This window comes from Anabrus simplex, chromosome 2 (genome assembly GCF_040414725.1).
Source record: "Anabrus simplex isolate iqAnaSimp1 chromosome 2, ASM4041472v1, whole genome shotgun sequence".
Lineage (NCBI taxonomy): Eukaryota > Metazoa > Arthropoda > Insecta > Orthoptera > Tettigoniidae > Anabrus > Anabrus simplex.
This window is the reverse complement of record NC_090266.1, coordinates 336282416-336300397: the sequence shown is the minus strand read 5'-3', so window position 1 is coordinate 336300397 and position 17982 is coordinate 336282416. Positions and strand designations below refer to the sequence as shown.

General features: G+C 37.7%; 1 protein-coding gene across 4 annotated transcripts in view; it reads right to left on the bottom strand.

Moving 5' to 3' along the window:
• LOC136864120 (oxysterol-binding protein-related protein 11) overlaps positions 1-17982 on the bottom strand; it is a 353345-nt gene that overhangs the window by 202801 nt on the left and 132562 nt on the right. For all 4 annotated transcript variants that reach the window (XM_067140720.2, XM_067140724.2, XM_067140721.2 and 1 more), the window contains 2 exons: positions 14606-14822; positions 12386-12644 (listed from right to left, as the gene is read on the bottom strand). In XM_067140720.2, coding sequence (XP_066996821.2) covers positions 12386-12644; positions 14606-14822 — 476 coding nt within the window. The remainder of the gene's footprint in view (positions 1-12385; positions 12645-14605; positions 14823-17982) is intronic.

Below are 17982 nucleotides of genomic sequence, written 5' to 3'. Positions count from 1 at the left end.
AGTAAATTATTTTTTATTTTTTTAATCCGTAGCATCAGTTATGCGGTATTGGATCAGTTAATTTTTTTTTAAACAGTGAGTTACGCGGTATTGGATTCAGTGATAAAATTTATTATACCTAATTGTTTAAATGATTTGTATTCCAATTTTTACCATTATATTTAAAATATAACCTTAAAATACAAAAGTCCAACATCCTTGATTTTTATAGTACCCAAATTGGGCCACATGAAATGAGTCATCAACTATGATCATAAATCACAATTAATACCTTGTCTTCATTCTTACGAGTCTTTAGGAATTACACTTTTGAGTTGCTGAAGATGATCCCATTTGATATTCTTGAACTTCAACTGCTCTTGGTAAAGTTTAAGAAGCTCTTGTTCACTTACTTGTCTAGGTCTCCTGGGCATCCCCACGAAGTCATCCTCAAAATCCAGTTTGTAGAAAATAACACCCGTCGGATCGTATTTAATAACTCTAAGATCCGTAAAAGTAGGGTCATAAGGTTTTCCTCTAGGACGAATGGAGTTGTAAATCCATGAATCTTTTATGGCATAATTGGTGAAGAATGAGTAGTCGAGATAAACTGCATTTTATGGTTGCGGTATTCCTCGTGCTTTTTTAGACACAAATGCATATTGGCTAGGAAGTGTGATTTCACGGTTCTTTAACTTACATTCAATTACACTATGGACTGAGTCACATTCCATTTGGGTGTGACCCTTTTCCAAGAATTTCTGGAAAATCGCAACCCCAGTTTTCTTGGCTAACTTTAACAAAGTGTTAGACATCACTACGTTCCGATTTTGGTAGGTGCATCCATCAGAATACAAGATGATAGGAACTCGTGACTTTTCCAGCTGCTTGCTTATTGTATCGATTATGCAAGAGGCAAAGACTGAAGCCACCAGCTCAGCTTGACTTTCATCGAACCAATAGCATGTTACATAATGGGTTCATAAGTTATATACAGTAAAGTTATGTACTGCAAGCTTTGTTTTGTAACATAATGCGTTAGCCCTCAGAAACGGAGCTACCTTTACCGCCTCAAGGTCCAAGGTGAATACTGCACATGCTCCAGCTTCTGCATCCTTTTTACCCTTTATTTTTTCATAACTGGCTTTGTCCTTCATAGCGATATGTTTTAAATAATTGTACTCATTCATATTGCCAGCTCTCTACCCAACACACAGGTCATATTAATCTTTTCTTGGCCTGAACTATCCTAGGTTCAAGTCAGAGAGAATGGTATCAAAGGTGTACCTATTGACAGTCTCATTATTCTTTCCTTTGCAACTTTCTTTGTACAATTCATACAGATGACTTACTGATTGAATTACAGGCTCCAGATATACTTTTGGTGACTTGCTCCTGCAGTAGTGAGATGGTAATTTTCAGCAATTTTTCCTAAAATTCATGTACTCCACTCTTCTTGCTACGATTGCCTAATGAATGGTCTATCTCAGCACGAGGAATGGTTCCACTCTCCGAAGTTTGACCTTTCCAGTACCTAACAGTCCACTCCTTAATTCCAAATGTGTTTAAAAACATTCTTTTTACAAACTTGTTTCTTCTCATGGTTGATGTGAATGTAACAGACCAACATACCACTGCATCTTGATTCCCCTGCACATGATCATTTTCTGGGGATGAAATCCACAAGCCCAGTAATGTACAGTTTACGCTGATCCCAAGACATGGTCTCCCAAAATTCCTTAAATATCTCTTTTCTTTCTTCATCTTTAATGTTGTTGCACTCCCTGAATTTTTTACTTTTCACACATATGTGAAGTGCAAGTAGGTCCCTGCTTCCTTTCGTTTCTCTCGACATCTCGCATGACTTTCCCTTCTTTTGTCCTTCTGTAACCTAGGTATGGTTTGCCTTCCATTCTTAGTTTCTTATTTCTGTGTTGTTTCCATGCATCTTTCATGCTTTTCTTCTTCCTTTTTCTTGATTCACATAGCACTGTAGGGAACTCAAGACGAACTTCTCCTCCCACCAGAGTACGATTATTGTAGACCTGGGCTACTGATTGACAGTCACAGAGTTGGCTGTTGGCAACAATACTGTGCTACTTTCAATTCACTACGCATGAATCGGCAGGAGTTATAAAAATGCGAGTGAAATCCTCTTAATTCACAAAACCCCGCCAAACAAGACAATGCAGTTACGCGGTATTTCAAAAATATATGAGTCACTGTACTTGCATAGTATTGTTTCACCACCAATTTTTGGAAAACAATGTGTAACTAAGAAATTTCCACTGCTGAAACAGATGAGGGACTCATTAAGGATGCCAACAGTGCCAAAAGGTCATTTTCACCAAAAATGTCAGTTACGTGGTATTCATTCTTAAAGGGACGATATGAATTTAATAAAATGATTAAAATCTATGAGGAGGGTTGAATGAGGTTGTGAAAAGGGAAGGGAAATGAATTTACTTTGTTCTAAACTATTTTAAAATGATTTCTATTCACTTGAACAGATATTAAAAATTGTTTGGTTTCCAGCACTTCCGTTCACTGTGAGGTGTTTGTTTCATAATGTTTAGTATTAAAAAATGTTTTTGGAAATTAATTTTTTCTTGTCGATGTTCCATTTTTATTACATAATTGTTGTCTTCAGCTGCACTTTTCCAACATGAATGTTGTCGTTTGTTATTGTTTTATAAAAATGAGTCTCTTGAATTCTGTTGAATGCAGGATCCCTGAAGCTGATTGCTGTCTTTCTGTTATTATGAAAGGAACTTCCCCAAAATTTTGTTATTACGACAACCTACTGTGGCCTTGGAGGGTGTCTAGTGGGAAGCGGGGGGGGGGAGAGTTGGGATCACAACTTTTATCCACCTTTTCCAAAATGCTTGTAACAGCTGTGCTTGAGTTGCACTGCGTAAGTATATCATTTCCACTAAAAACACATGTGAATTCCAAAGTCGTTGCTTCAACCTCAAATGTTGCTTGTACCGACTGTACACTTTCATTTTGCACAACTAATTCACAGGTTTTGTAATTGGAAGACGTATGTATACTTTATCACATAATTCGTTTCCCTGCACTCTTAAAAAGAAGAACATCAAACATCTCTTTTCAGTTTCCTCTTTTACCTCTCATGAATTATAGATGGTATATATGATGCACGATTTTAAATTTTACGTGGCGTTCCCTCCAACGAAATGTCGTTCACTGCAAACGACAGACCATTTACTGGGCTCCCATGGAGTTCCATTTGCACTGACATGCAGGAAAAACATTTTTGCCGGGCTGAGTGGCTCAGACGGTTGAGGTGCTGGCCTACTGACCCCAACGTGGCAGGTTTGATCCTGGCTCAGTCTGGTGGTATTTGAAGGTGCTCAAATACGCAGCCTTGTGTCGGTAGATTTACTGGCACGTAAAAGAGCTACTCCGGGACTAAATTCCGGCACCTCGACGTCTACGAAAACCTTAAAAGTAGTTAGTGGGATGTAAAGCAAGTAACACAATTATTATTATTATTATTATTATTATTATTATTATTATTATTGTAAATCTTCAGCAACGTCAAGACAAGTGCATATGGAAGGAAGTGAATGTAAACAGATATACAAACCTGATGCAATGCATACTTGAAATGAGATGTACTATTTCAAAATTTACTTAAACGAACATGTTCCTGAACTGAAATGTGTGATTTCAGACGTGTCTGATGATAATTTGACAATAATAAATCATTTACGTCACAAATGAAATAAGCTGCTATATTTACTTTATACTTCCCATAGGTAAAATCCACTTTCTGTGTCTGTCCGATTCCCAGGAACGGCCAGATATCTATGAAATTTAATTCCCTTTACATGCGTGTTTTTCCGTGTGTTGTGGCAGTTCACTGCGCAACAGTTTCTATCTGATTTAGGCATTTTTATACACCACTACTACTAACGCAACAATTTCACTTCCACAGTTACACCACCTGGACTGACTGCTCACTAAAAACTTGACGATTTTTTCCACCGGAGGCGCTAGGAGCAGCCGTGCATGCTCCCTATTTGACAGCTTCCAGTTTCTCCCGGTCTTATGCCCATATACAGCCGCTATTTGTGGTGCTTGAACCGAGTATAAGCCAGACTAAATTATTAAGACTGGTGCGGAATTCTATCAAACAACATTCTCTTTCATTCCTTTGTCCCAGTCTGAATTATTCAACTACTTTACCTTCTCCTCCTTGGCCTACCACTGCATTTTAGTCTCCCATCAGAAATAGATTCTCATAACGTTTTACATATTGTATTAAATCTTCTATATTTTCATATATTATTTTGATTTTTCATCATGTGCTGAACTAGTAGTCATATAGACCTGTATTATAGTGGTGGGTATTGGCTTGGTATCCAACTTCACAACAATAATCCGTTTTCTATGCTGTTCATAGTAGCTTACCCACTGCTCTAGTTTCTTATTCATCATTAAGGGGACATAACATGAGAATGTCATAAAAAGTCACAGATTTCTTGAGATGGATGTATCATCGAGAGTATTAGTTGAAATGCCACAAATATTGGCACATTTGTGAAACACACATTGGAAATCTAAATGATATTGTCAAAATTTACAATTTTCAATTAGTTTAAACAGTTCCCATTTAAATGTTCACAACAATTTTTACATTTATACCCTTACAATGTACCTTTTCTCAGAAACCAGTAAGTGAATATGGTTAATTTTTAATAGAGTACACTTAAGACATAAACAAAATATCTGAATCAATTAATTTATTTATCTACTCTACTAAAACAATTTTTTTAATTATCACTTTAACTTTCTTTACAGATTTGGATGACTATTATTGTTTTTAAAAAGAGTAAATCAATTTTCAACATTCTAAACAATTCAGATTGTTTTATATACACTAAGAACCATACAGAAAAAAAAATCAGTTCAATTGGTTGGTTAGTTTCAGAGAAGGTCAATGTAAAATCACAATTATAAATTACGGGAAAATACGAATAATCAAAACACTGCATTTTATATCTTATTTCTCATTTTTATCAGCTTCAATGTTCTCCAGCTCCAGAATCTTCATCTTTCTTTCTTTCTTTCTTTCTTTCTTTCTTTGCCTTACTGGGCACTTATTGCTCCTCTTCCTTGTCCTATGTTGTTTCACACTGATTTTAGTTCTGATATCAGCTTGTCGCATAAGAAGGTTGTCCATTTTTTTCAGTACATTGTCACATCACACTCCAGAAACAATGCCCGCCTTCTGAAGAATTTTTTTTCCTAGTGATGTTTCCATAATGGCATCGTGAACAGCAATATTTAGTCTTCTTACCCACAGATGAAGTTTTTGGACATCTATCCCAAATCATTTCAAGCTCAATGCCTCATTCACATTTTGGGTTTGTCCATTTAAACATTTCTTTAGGAGGTCCACATTAACTAAATCTCTATATATAGGCTTTATAGTTTCAACTACAGATGTTGGAAGACTGTTCTTGTGGGTGTACTTGGATCCATCTAACTGACTTCTATTATAGGCCTACTTGCACCATGTGCCATCACCCTTTGGACATCACGTGTGCTGTGGATGGTCATCGGCAGTTTAAAGGCCTGGCACTTTCAATTTTAAATGGCAAAAACAAAGAGAAAGAGGCACATTTTCTGGAAAATAAAACAATGGCTAGATTCCTTATTCTGTTAAGACTAATAATAACATAAAAACAAAAATTGAAAAAAATTAAAATCACATGTTACGCCCCCTTAAACGAACTCCTGCATTTCCCATATGATTTTGTGTTGATAATTCTGCAGTTGTCTGGATCTTCTTCCCAATGTACTTCACTTATACCAACTACATCTATCCATTTCCCTTTTCAGATTCTCTAACCTACCACAACGATTAAAAATTTAACTTTCCATGCTCTGACCTGCAGCATGTCACTATTTACATTCTTGATGATTGCCCCCTCTTGTTGGAAGACAAGATCCAAATGAGGACTATTTTACCTCCGGAATATTTTACCTGAAAAGAAGCCATCCTCACCACATCATTCATACAGAGAGAGCTAGCTTCGTATCTTCAGGGGTTAGTTACAGCTATGGTTGCTCATTGCTTTCAGCTGTGTAGCAGTACCAACATTGATAAGCCATGTTAAATATCATGTAGTCCCTTCCCAAAGATCCGAATGGAGGGGTATTTTACCCGGAATATTTTACTTGGGATGAAGCCGTCATCAGCATGTTGTTACAAATTAAACTTGTTAAATTTATTTAAGGATGACTCAATAAATGCACATACACATATACACCCACACAATTCTAATTAACCATGAATGGCCGCACTCACTAAAATTGCACAGTAGGCGGTCCGGCCTGTTGCTATACCCGGGATGCTAATCCTTACTTTCATTTCCCCACGTTCAGTCACCTCATACACCAGCTGTGTGTAGACCGCTGGATCTGAATACAGGGCTAGAGGCTACACAACATACGATGACTTCGCTGATTCGACTCCACAGACAGACAGTAATTCACACAGTCGCATGCAGTGAACAACTAAACAGCTCAACAGTATTCAACAGCAGGATGACACTCACAACAGCGAACATTAACACAGGTCCATTTACCCTTACACTCACGACAGCGGCTTCCCTCGCTGACTCATGCTGAGCATCGGTCCACAGAAATACACGAACACATAGTACAGTCTTCCATTCCATCGTCTCCAACCCACCCACTCACTGGTCTCTCCAACATCACAACAGCAGCTCCTCGTTCGGACCTCAGTGGGACACTAGCGACAGCCAACACCTCTGTCGCCCACAGCCCAGTCATCGAACCCCAACACACTGAGTCTAACACTGATTCCACCATGGAGCCCAACTCTGACTATAGCTCCACTACGGAGCCCAACTCTGACTCACTGTCCGCGGCTAGCCTCCCTTTTCACAGCTCGGGTGATTTGAGCCAGAATTTTCGCAAGGTGGCTAGAGGCAGAACATTCTCGCTGAATCTCCAAGAAACTCACCAACTATGTCCGAGTCAATTAACATGACTTACAAAGTGCTGATGGCAGAGGTCGCTGTTGGCTAGCTCAGATGTTAGGAGTGGATAGACGGGCCATAGTGCAGCAAATAACTTTTGAATTCAATGCTGGCAACAATGACATGTGAGAAGCCATACCATCCAGAACCAACTCCTTGAAATGGGATATAGCGGCAACCATTCCATTTGGGTACCTATGCTCACTGCATGTCATAAGGTACAAAGACTGATATGGAAAAAGAAATACCACCACTGGTCTCTCAAATCACAGAGAAAGGTTGTCTGGATAGACAAGTTGAGGTAATAATTAGTACACGCTGATGGCAGAATACGAATGCACCGCCAATCTCATGAGTCAACTAATCCCTCTCCCCAGCAGGGTAGAGTTCAGTCTGGTGGTGGGCTGCTGTTGAGAGTAAAGTGCCCGACCAGGACCTTGCTCTGACCTATTTCCATGCATTTTTGGACCACTATGACTCCCCAACTCGGTGTGTTGGCGACTGCACATCGCCACCATCATTAGGGCAAAAACCATGTACCTCTAATTCAACTGCTCAGCAGTGTATTTCATGAGGTGCAATAATGCAAACTAATTCCAATTTTTGTTTAACATGGACAACTACCCCCAGCATTTCATAAAGAAGTTTCATGCAAAAGAATCAAATTGCAAAATTACAGTGTATCGTAAAAACTTGAAAAATCAACATTTTTTCCTATCAGTTTTTGTGTGATCAATGGATTTTATGCATTTTGTTAGTCTGTTTTCCTATTTGCTTTTGTTAGATCAGAAAAAAAGTTCCATCCTTTTCAGCCATCGTCTTATTGCTAAACGTAAGCAGCATGGGGAAAATCGATGAATTTCCATTAGTAATCCATAATCGTGTGCACAATCGATACTGGCATTTTTTCGTGCTTCAGCTGTAATACCGGTGGGAATTCTTGCTGGAGTCCTGTTATTTCTGCAGTGTAAGCCTTTATAAGAGTAAGTTATGCAAAGTGAGACAAGTCACACAGGTTGATGCAACACGAGTTGAGCGCTGAATACTTGGATAGTAACAGTCGAACAAGATGCCGATACCAAGTGGCAGTGTTAAAACTCAAGCCCATGAATTTAAAGAATAAAGATTTTACTTACTGTATATGAAAATAATATTACAATATTGGTAAGTTCAGAAACTGCAATGTGGAGAACGAACGGAGAGACATGTACAAAACAGGAGGAAAGAACAAAACACAAGGTTGGAACAAACAGAGCCCAATCAGCTGCACTGAAAAGACAAGTAACTTTGTCTGAATCAGAAAGTGTATTGAAGAAGGGAAAACCTGATAAAGAAGATTTTATTGCAGAAATAACAGAAGTATTCCTTGCAGTGATGGTACCTGTGCAAAAGATGGATAATCTGAAACTTTACAAGTGGATCTTCAGCTGAGTGGCTACAAAAAGTACATTCCGTTACTTAAGGACACAAAGAAAGATGGAATAAAAGAGCTTGTGAAGGATCAGTACATTGTTGCGTTACTTGATGAAAGAACCAACAAGATTAATCAGTGAGTGTTCAACAAATTATTCTCTATCCTAAGAACCATCTGCAGAACCTACAATAATATTGGTGGTTTCTGTAGTGCTAGACAATGCAAATTCTGCTTTGTGTTCAAGAGCCACCGCTGATGCATTACATAGGTACCAGTGTTGATTTTGACTTTGGTATGTAGCAGACAGTGCAAGATACATAAACAAATCTGCCAACACTATACAGGGTTTAGTTAATGAAGGTATCATACACAATCAACATTGGGCCCATAAGCTAAACAATCTTGTATCTAAACTGAAAGTAAGCTTCCTAAATACAAGAACACAATGACACATGTGTTTATCATTTCTTGTAAGGATAAATGAGGGATAATTCAGATCAGTGAAGTAGTTTCCAACTCCAATCGTAACAAGGTCAAACACATGGTTTAAATCTATTTTATATGTCAGAATATCTTAGAGTTCATTGAAGAATTGGGAGAGGAAAACTCAGGAGTGCAGTTCCTGAAAAATATAGGTGAAGAAGTAAAAATTGTTAATGTACCTTCAATGTTAGTCTCCATTTGCTGTACAAAAATTATGTAGGTGATAAATTTCTTAGAAGGCTCTTCCTATCTTGCAATACATCTGCTACTTGCCTAATTAAGTGACTTTCTCAAGAAGCTACAGCTGCTGTCATCTGGAGTTTACTCTGAAGAGGTGAAAATCATACAATATGGTCACCACTGAAACGGAGAAAGCAAACATCAATGTTTAGAGAAACAGAGCAGTTGTGTATCCACAAAATGAAGGAACTTCTTGCCGAAGATCCAACAAAACCTTTACTGGAAAGACGTGGTTTCCTTTCCAAACCTCGGAACATAAAGGACAAGAGAAAATTCTTCTCTTACAGTATACCAGAAAAAAATTGCCATTTCTGAAGGAACTGAGTGAGGCTGAATTCCAAGAAAGCTATTTTATTCTGAAGAAGTAGGTGAAGAATCAGCAAGATAATCCAGACACACAGTTGGTGAACATAACAGAGTTACTGAGCTCAAGTAAATCTTAACATCCAGTGTTTTCTGAGCCAGTATTAAGATTAATTTGGATCCCTTCATCTAATGCTGATTGAAAAATCGTTTTCTAAATAATGTGTAATTGTGAGTGACAGACAAAGGGGTCGTATGCCAGAAAATGGTGAAACATTAACAAAGGCAGCTTTCAAATAAGTAAATTAGATATCCGTACTTTTTGTTATTCTTTATTCCCAAATGTGATGATTTTAATTAATTTTTCTGTTTGTTATTAAATTACTAGTGCAAAACTTGAAAATTCCACCAAATATGTATGTTAATAACACAGATTGCACTTAAGGGGATAGACTGGCAATGAAATATTGAATTTTTGTGATTTTTTTTTGCTTAAATATGTTCATTCCTATTTGTGCTTTCATAGTACAAAAGGATTTTATGAAATTCGAAAGAGAAATGTAGAAAAAATACAATTAAATTCTAGCCTGCAGCTGAGGAGTGGACGCGGCATCATATGACAGTTGTCACAATGTTACTTGTTAGCTCTGAAAAATAAATCTGGACTATGGTGTCATCTCTTGAGCATTCCAGGTATCTCTTGAATATGTATGTCTCCTTTGAGAAGCAGGTATTTATTTATGCTCTGTGGTCATACGTTCTTAGAAAAGTATGTGAATCATATTGCGAAATGGCTTGGGACAAGATTAAGAAATGTGGTGAAGGAAAGTCTGGCATAAAACGCAACTCTCAGTGGGAAAGCACATGGAAGTTTGAAGGAAGAAACAATTGTAAAGCTGACTCATTATTATAGAAGAGCCATTGTTGACAATGCTCCAGATATTATGGCAATGAAGAGTGCAGTCTATGCAACACTGTACCATTGTATGACCACTGATGAGAAACCACAACACATGAAGTGTCCAAAAGGCGAGAAATCTAGGCGTTTCTTTAATCGTGCCCTCGCCAAAGGAGAGAAACCAGAATCACACAAAACTGCTATCCATACTGCTCTGAGACCATCTGTTGTTAGGATGAGGCTGGTATCCGATACAATTCTCTCCAGATGCACTGCTTGAAAGACTCAAAATGCAAACGAATGTCTCCATAGTATAATCTGGTCAAAGTGCCCAAAGGACGTATTTGTATCAAAGAAAAAAGTCGAACTAGTTGTGACAGAAGCTGTTTCATAGTTCAATCAAGGGTGCTATCTGACAGAGGCAACAAGAACAAATAAGCAAATAATCAAAGTACAGACGTCTACTATGTGGTGACAGAGGTAGTTACCCTACATGTGGTTATAGTGTTACCAGATTGCCACTCTTCAACGTTCTCTTTCTGCCGGATATACTCGCAGGACGAACTTTTGTGAGAGACATTTTTTTATTGCTGGGACGTGAGGAGTCGCGTTGCGAATTTCGCCTCACCCTGTATACAGTGATATCTCTACAGGATGGTCGGAAACAATGTGAACTGAGTATATGAGCGTTAGAGCCTTGGTCATACTGATAAATAATTTGAAAAAATTACGTCAATATCTAATGCCATTTTCATGTTATCAGCTGCTGAAGTAAGCCAATCAGATCGCTTTGTGGGCAAATTCAAATGGGCTTGGCCGGGCTTAAGAGCCATGCCGAGAAATGTGCATCAAACACTAACACGTAAGTTTCAGCCAATGCCACCGTAGAGTGCTTGAGTTCAAGTACCTCCCCTGTAAAAGTTTATTTCTTCTATTGGCACTCCTGGTCATAAACCACGTGCAGATTTAGCAACACTGCCCCGCAAAGCCCATCTGAAGTCGCCCATGAAGCGATCTGATCGGCTACCTTCAGCAGCTGATAAAATGACGACGCGAGATTTCTAATTTTTTTTTTTTCCAAATATTTATCCGTATGATCAACACTCTACCGCTCATATATCCAGTTCACATTGTTTCTGACCACCCTATATATGGAAAGCAGAATTAAGCGATAAGTCACATGAGATGGACCCACGGCGGAATCACTGAACTGCTCCATGAGTCAGTGCCAAAGGGTTAGGAAGGATTCTAAAAAGTGGTTGTTTGTTTGTGGTTTTTTTTTTTTTTTGCTAGTTGCTTTACGTTGCACCGACACAGATATGTCTTATGGCAACGATGGGACAGGAAGGGATTAGGAGTGGGAAGGAAGCGGCCGTGGCCTTAATTAAGGTACAGCCCCAGCATTTGCCTGGTGTGAAAAAACTGTATTCTACAATACAAGCCCCACAATCAGGAAGCTTATCTTAAATTCTTTAACTATTGTAGACAGAAAATCCTGCAGTGTTTCAAATGATGATAAAATATTTAGGAAAGCTAATTCCTCAATACATTGCTGCAGCAATTAAGATGTATATTTAAATCACCTCATTCATATTCTGGACTGGGATTAATGCCAGCTTTAACTAAATAGTTAAATTATCAACAATGTAAGAGACAACAGTCAACAGTGCAGTATAGAAACACAAACCAAAATAACACCAAAATAAAAGAATTTGGTGAAATTATAACAAGAGTTTTTGCAAAAGAGCTACTGATTCAAATGTTCAAATAGCTAAGAAGATCTATACTAATCACTTCTAGTTGACCAAGTTCAACAGTTACTGAACAACTAATACTGATGAATTATTAGATGGTTATTACATAGAAGTGATGTCGGTAAAGAAAAATTTCTCCCTTCACAGTAATCATTCAAATAGCGTAACACAAGTAAACATTCAGCAACTAACTAATACTAATGATAGAGACCATGAATGCAGTCATTTAAACTGAATGTTATGAGTTAATAATTAATTAATGTAAACATGCATTTACCTCTGTTTTGATTCTAACTCCTCAAACTGAGTAGAGAGGAAAGGTGGAGAATGCAAGTTCTTCTTAGGAGGGTCTAAACTTTGGTAACAATGTGCCTTGTGCGGAGCAGGTACATGAGTGATAGATGCCACAGGTGTAGTAACAGGTGTCATCTGTTGCTGCTGGAGTATAGACAAACACTGGCCCAAACACACTAAAGTCGCCTGGGTAGTTGCCTTAAGAATTAGCAAATCTTCATCCAGATTTCTCACAGATGCACCTACAAAGGATTTTAGTATCACTACTCAATAATATAACAAAAACTACATTAAACCAGTATATACAATATTTACTCATGTAATTCTTGCCTTCACATAATTTACGCACCCTTATCTTTTTAAGTACAAAGTGAGGGAAAAAATTCTACATATTCTCAAACACTTACTATGCAGTTTCACGAGAGCCGTGAAATGGTGGTGGCAAGTAGCAGCCTTTCTACTTTGAAATCTGGCGTTTCCAAATTGCAGAACATGACTAGTTCAGTGTGAAAGTCAGCACTGACCTGATGCAGGAATGTTCTGTGCGATCTATGATGAACATACATTCTGTACGAGTGCTTTGCACGTCTTCAGAGATCTCCTAACTGTCTGTTACTAAATTCACAATGAGCAAACATGCAAGTAATATTAGATCATATAAAATTATGGTACTCAACTACGCCAAGATTCGTGGGAATAGGGCAGCAGGCCAAAATTTTTAAGTGTCCAAGTGCAATATGCAAGACTGGCGGAAACAGAAAAACGCCCTTCTGGCTAGCAACAAGGGCTATAAATTTTTCACAGCCTGAAAACCTTTAAGTTTCTGCAAAATTAACTTCTGGAATACATAACAATGGATATGTTGTTCTCATTAAATGCCATATTTTAAAGGATGTGGCATAGCTGCAGCACATGAAATTAAAAAGTCGGATTTGAAGCTAAGCCAGGAGTGAAGAGTAAAGTATATGAGGAGAAATAATCCTTCTCTGAAACAAAGAACGTCACTGTGCCAAAGAATGCTGAAAGATTTCAACCAAAAGATTACAGACTTTGACAGTCTTGAGATACGGAAGCATAGAGAGAACAAGCATCTCCTTTTCCAAATTGGATATGCAAACCAGCATCCTATCAGCTTCGATATGTCACAAAATCAAACAATCAATATGAGAGGGAAAACAGGTGTTGTTATATACAAACAACTGCAAGCGCAAAACAGAGATGTTTTGTAATGCTTATAAGAACGACTAACAGCAGGAAACTTCTGCCGTATATGGTTCTAAAATGAAAAAAAAAAAATCCCTTCCAAATGTTACAATTTCCAGGAGGGCCTCATGTTTGTGTATAAGAGAAGGGACTGCTGGCCATGTCGCTCGTACATGTTTGGTACTGAACGGTTTGGGGAAATCCACCTGGATCTCTCCTTCAATGCCTGTCTCTTCTCTTGTTGGACAGCTTTCATGGCCACTTGACAGATGATGCCAGGGAGTTATTGGAAATATTGAAAACTGATTTAGTAGTGCTGTGGACTGACCTCCATACTTCAAACCTTGGACGCTTCAACAAACAAGTCTTCCAAGGATTATGTATGAAAGTTCTATCATGGCTGGATGGCAGAAAGTGTCACTAAAATACTCCAGCAGGCAGGATATGGGAACCATCTCTGGAAATTCTTTGCCAGTGGATAGAGCACACTTGGCACACTATTTCTTTAGAGATAACTGAAAAGTTTCATGTACACGGGAATACTGAACATGTTACATGGCAGTGAAGATGATTTGCTCTTGAGATATACAAGTGGTGACAGCAGCAGCAGTTCTTCTTGCAGTAGCAATGATGAAAACCTACAGGTAAGGATTTTCTTCCTTTTGTTGGCATGCCATTATATACAGTAGTGACTTGTACGTTAGCTAATTCATATTTATTTTGCTTCACAACAGAAAGAATATCCTTCTGGTACCCATGTGTTCAACTTGCCAGATGTAAGCTTATGCTCTTGACTGTTCAGAAGAAAACTGACATGACAATTTTATGACAAATTACGATCAATTTGTGTTCCTTTCTTTGTAATTAATTTTTTAAATGTCAGAATTATGTGAATAATTTTTGCATCTAGATTTACACTCTTAATTACATGAGTGAATACGATACTCTAATTCAGAAATAAAAATAACTCATAAGAAATTAGTAAAAAGAAGAAACAAACCTGAAGATGGAAGGTCATCTATAGCACGAACAAGAAGGTAATGGTTCTGCTCAGCTAGATGAAGTTGTTCTCTCACAGTACTGAAAGCATCTAGAACGGCAAGAGAGCACTGCACACGAGGACCATAGGAAGGGCCTGTACTTGGTAATACAGCACAATTGTGCGACACTGGCACGGTGACCGAGTGATGTTCTCTGGGGGGCAGAGGGGGATTACTCTAGAATGAAAGAACCAAACATTATTGAAATAAAACCCTGTATAACCACGAATAATATAACATGAATTGAACAGTCTTTAAAAATACTGCAACTAAATTATTTGGTACAGAGTAAAATAAACACTCTTTTATATATTCAAGGGAACTGCTTTAAAGTCATTACACATCATTTTATACTAAGCACGTAACAATCTGCAACAGAAGTCAATGATTCTAAGATACTAGTCTTGTATGAACCAGTAGTAGCATTTCCAAAAGCGCTCACAAATTAAGAGTTAGTATGTACAGGAGACACACTGCCATTACAGTAAAACCCCGTTAGTGCATTCCTCATTGCTAGTTGCTTTACGCCGCACCAACACAGATAGGTCTTATGGTGACGATGGGATAGAAAAGGCCTAGGAGTTGGAAGGAAGCGGCCGTGGCCTTAATTAAGATACAGCCCAGCATTTTCCTGGTGTGAAAATGGGAAACCACGGAAAACCGTCTTCAGGACTGCTGACAGTGGGATTCAAATCCACTATCTCCCGGATGCAAGCTCACAGCCGCGCGCCCCTAACCGCACAGCCAACTTGCCCGGTGTGTTCCTCATCAACACGTTTTCCCGTTTAGCACATCGTAAATTCAAAGTCCTGATTCTCATCGTATTAAATCTATCTCTCACTTATCATGTCACGAATTTTCGCTATTACCGCTTAGTACGATCACATTTTTCCTAGCCCTGAAAATGTTACTTGTCATCCCTTGTGGAAGGAACGTGATTTCCAACTCAGGTAAGAGTCCTCGCCGCAGCTGCATAACAGGAAAAGGCCTTCAATTCTTGAACTTCACTGGATAAGTTGCACCTTTGGGGAGCAAGCCAGTAGCCTCAGAAATGCTCAGTTTTGCTTGCCAGTTAGCAGTCAGACTTTAGTTTTAAAATGTTACAAAAGCGTTTTTTTTTTTTTTTTTTTAAGTTGCTTTACATCGCACCTACACAGATAGGTCTTATGGCGACGATGGGACAGGAAAGGGCTAGGAGCGGCCGTCGCCTTAATTAAGGTACAGCCCCAGCATTTGCCTGGTGTGAAAATGGGAAACCATGGAAAACCATTTTCAGGGCTGCCGACAGTGGGGTTCGAACCTACTATCTTCCGGATACTGGATACTGGCTTACAAAAGTTTATTAGGATCAACCTATTCAATACAGTTTGATACCTGTTCAGAGAAAAGGCTTATCTACATCTAATTTAACCAAAACTCAAAATAAAACCAATGAAATCTGGCTTAAGGATGAAATCAAAACATTCTATAGAAAGAAGTCACTTTTCAATTTACAGTTATACAAGACACATTTAGCAGTATCTCAACATGTATCCCCAGTAGAAAGGAGTTCCTTTCAGCTACATGTAGATTACAAATTAAATGATACCCTAAGTAGAAAATAAACAACTTTGGACAAAAAGCTGGCTTACTTAAAATAAACTCAACTGTAGTTACCTAAAAAGAAACATAGGAAAAATAAAAAGCACCTCACTGTTTAACAACTCATCAGCCATAGTTAACATGACTAATACAAACAGTGCTCCTATGATATTACGAACATGTATTCTAACGTGCCGACAAAAGAAACAGTAAACATTATTAAGAACAACCTTTCCAAACATAGTAATCTTAGCACTCTCGAAATAGATGAATTTATCAAGATTCTGAACTTTGTATTAAAGAACAATTATTTCACTTGCAATGGCAAAATTTATCACCAAGACAATGGGAGACCCTTTGTCAGGCATCTTGGTTGACATAAATATGCGACTCGTTGGAACACCACAAAATAACTTCAAAAATAAAAGGACTCAGCATGTGGCACAGGTACGCAGATGATACTTTTGCAATAATCTATGGTAATCTTAACAATAGCAACAAAATTCTAGATTTTTTAAACACCCTCGATCAAAACATTTAAGTTAACAAATTCAATGGTTGAAGACTACGGACTCACTTCATAAATTAAGAGTTTAATGGTTCCAACAACTCTATCAAGCACCCAGCGTCATACTACATGTTAACACTACGAGCTTCCTACAAGAAAGTTTCAATGTCATCTAAAATAATTAAGCTACTTAAGGTTCATTTTAAACTTATCTACAACTTCAAATTGGGTTGCCTTTAACGAGATTCCACTCTCACTTTGATAGTGTAACCCAAGACCTCAACTTTAGCCATAGACTTTCTCATTATTTATGTAAATATGGACTAGTTGACTATTTTTATAAAATGTTTTAAATTATCAGTGTAAAATCACACCAACATTATTCATTTTTCCCGCAAACATTTTTAAACAAGTTTTAATTGTGTAAATTGTCATTTAAGAACTCACAACAATTTCATGTATTTTTATAATACTCACATTTCTCTATGTAACATTTTCAAAATCAAATCAAAATCTCTTTATTTGCAAATAAGGTGTCTACCTCGGTGGCAAATGGTACACTAAAATACATTATTGTCAAGCACTAAATTTTAAATTAACAAGAGACAAAGAAAATTTTCCTAGAATACAATATTATACAATTTACACTAATAATTTGTTGTATTAAACATATATATCATCCGTAATAAATTTATATTGTTTACAAAATTCTACTTATAATATCTTACAAACATAGTCAACTCACATACAGTATGTGAAATTACTTCTAATAATAATATACAACTGGTATAAGATTAAAATTAACATTGAATTTATTTACATATTTATATTTTACCCATTTTTGGAACATAAGTAGCATAACGACCTGCTGCGTCTTAACCAGAGCCCCTTTTGCTACCACTTTTCAGAGTTCCTGAAGGGCCTTCACAGCTACCGTAGCGGTCCCAGGGCCCTCGAAGTCCCCACTGTACTTCACCCCTACAGGCAGTCCCCTACTTGGGCTGTCCAAACTCCATAGACCAGGGGATGGAATTAATTTAATCACTCACATTTTTTATTTACAATATCCTGCACTGGTCGAATGCCCTCTAACATTTCATTTATTTTCTCTGTTGTTGTTTATTCTCTTCTTAAATATCTGTACAGATTTTGGAAAAGGATCAAACACTACACCTGGTAAACTGTTCCACTCCTTCACGCCCTTCCCAATGAATGAAGATTTACCCCAATCGCTTCTGCTAAAATTCC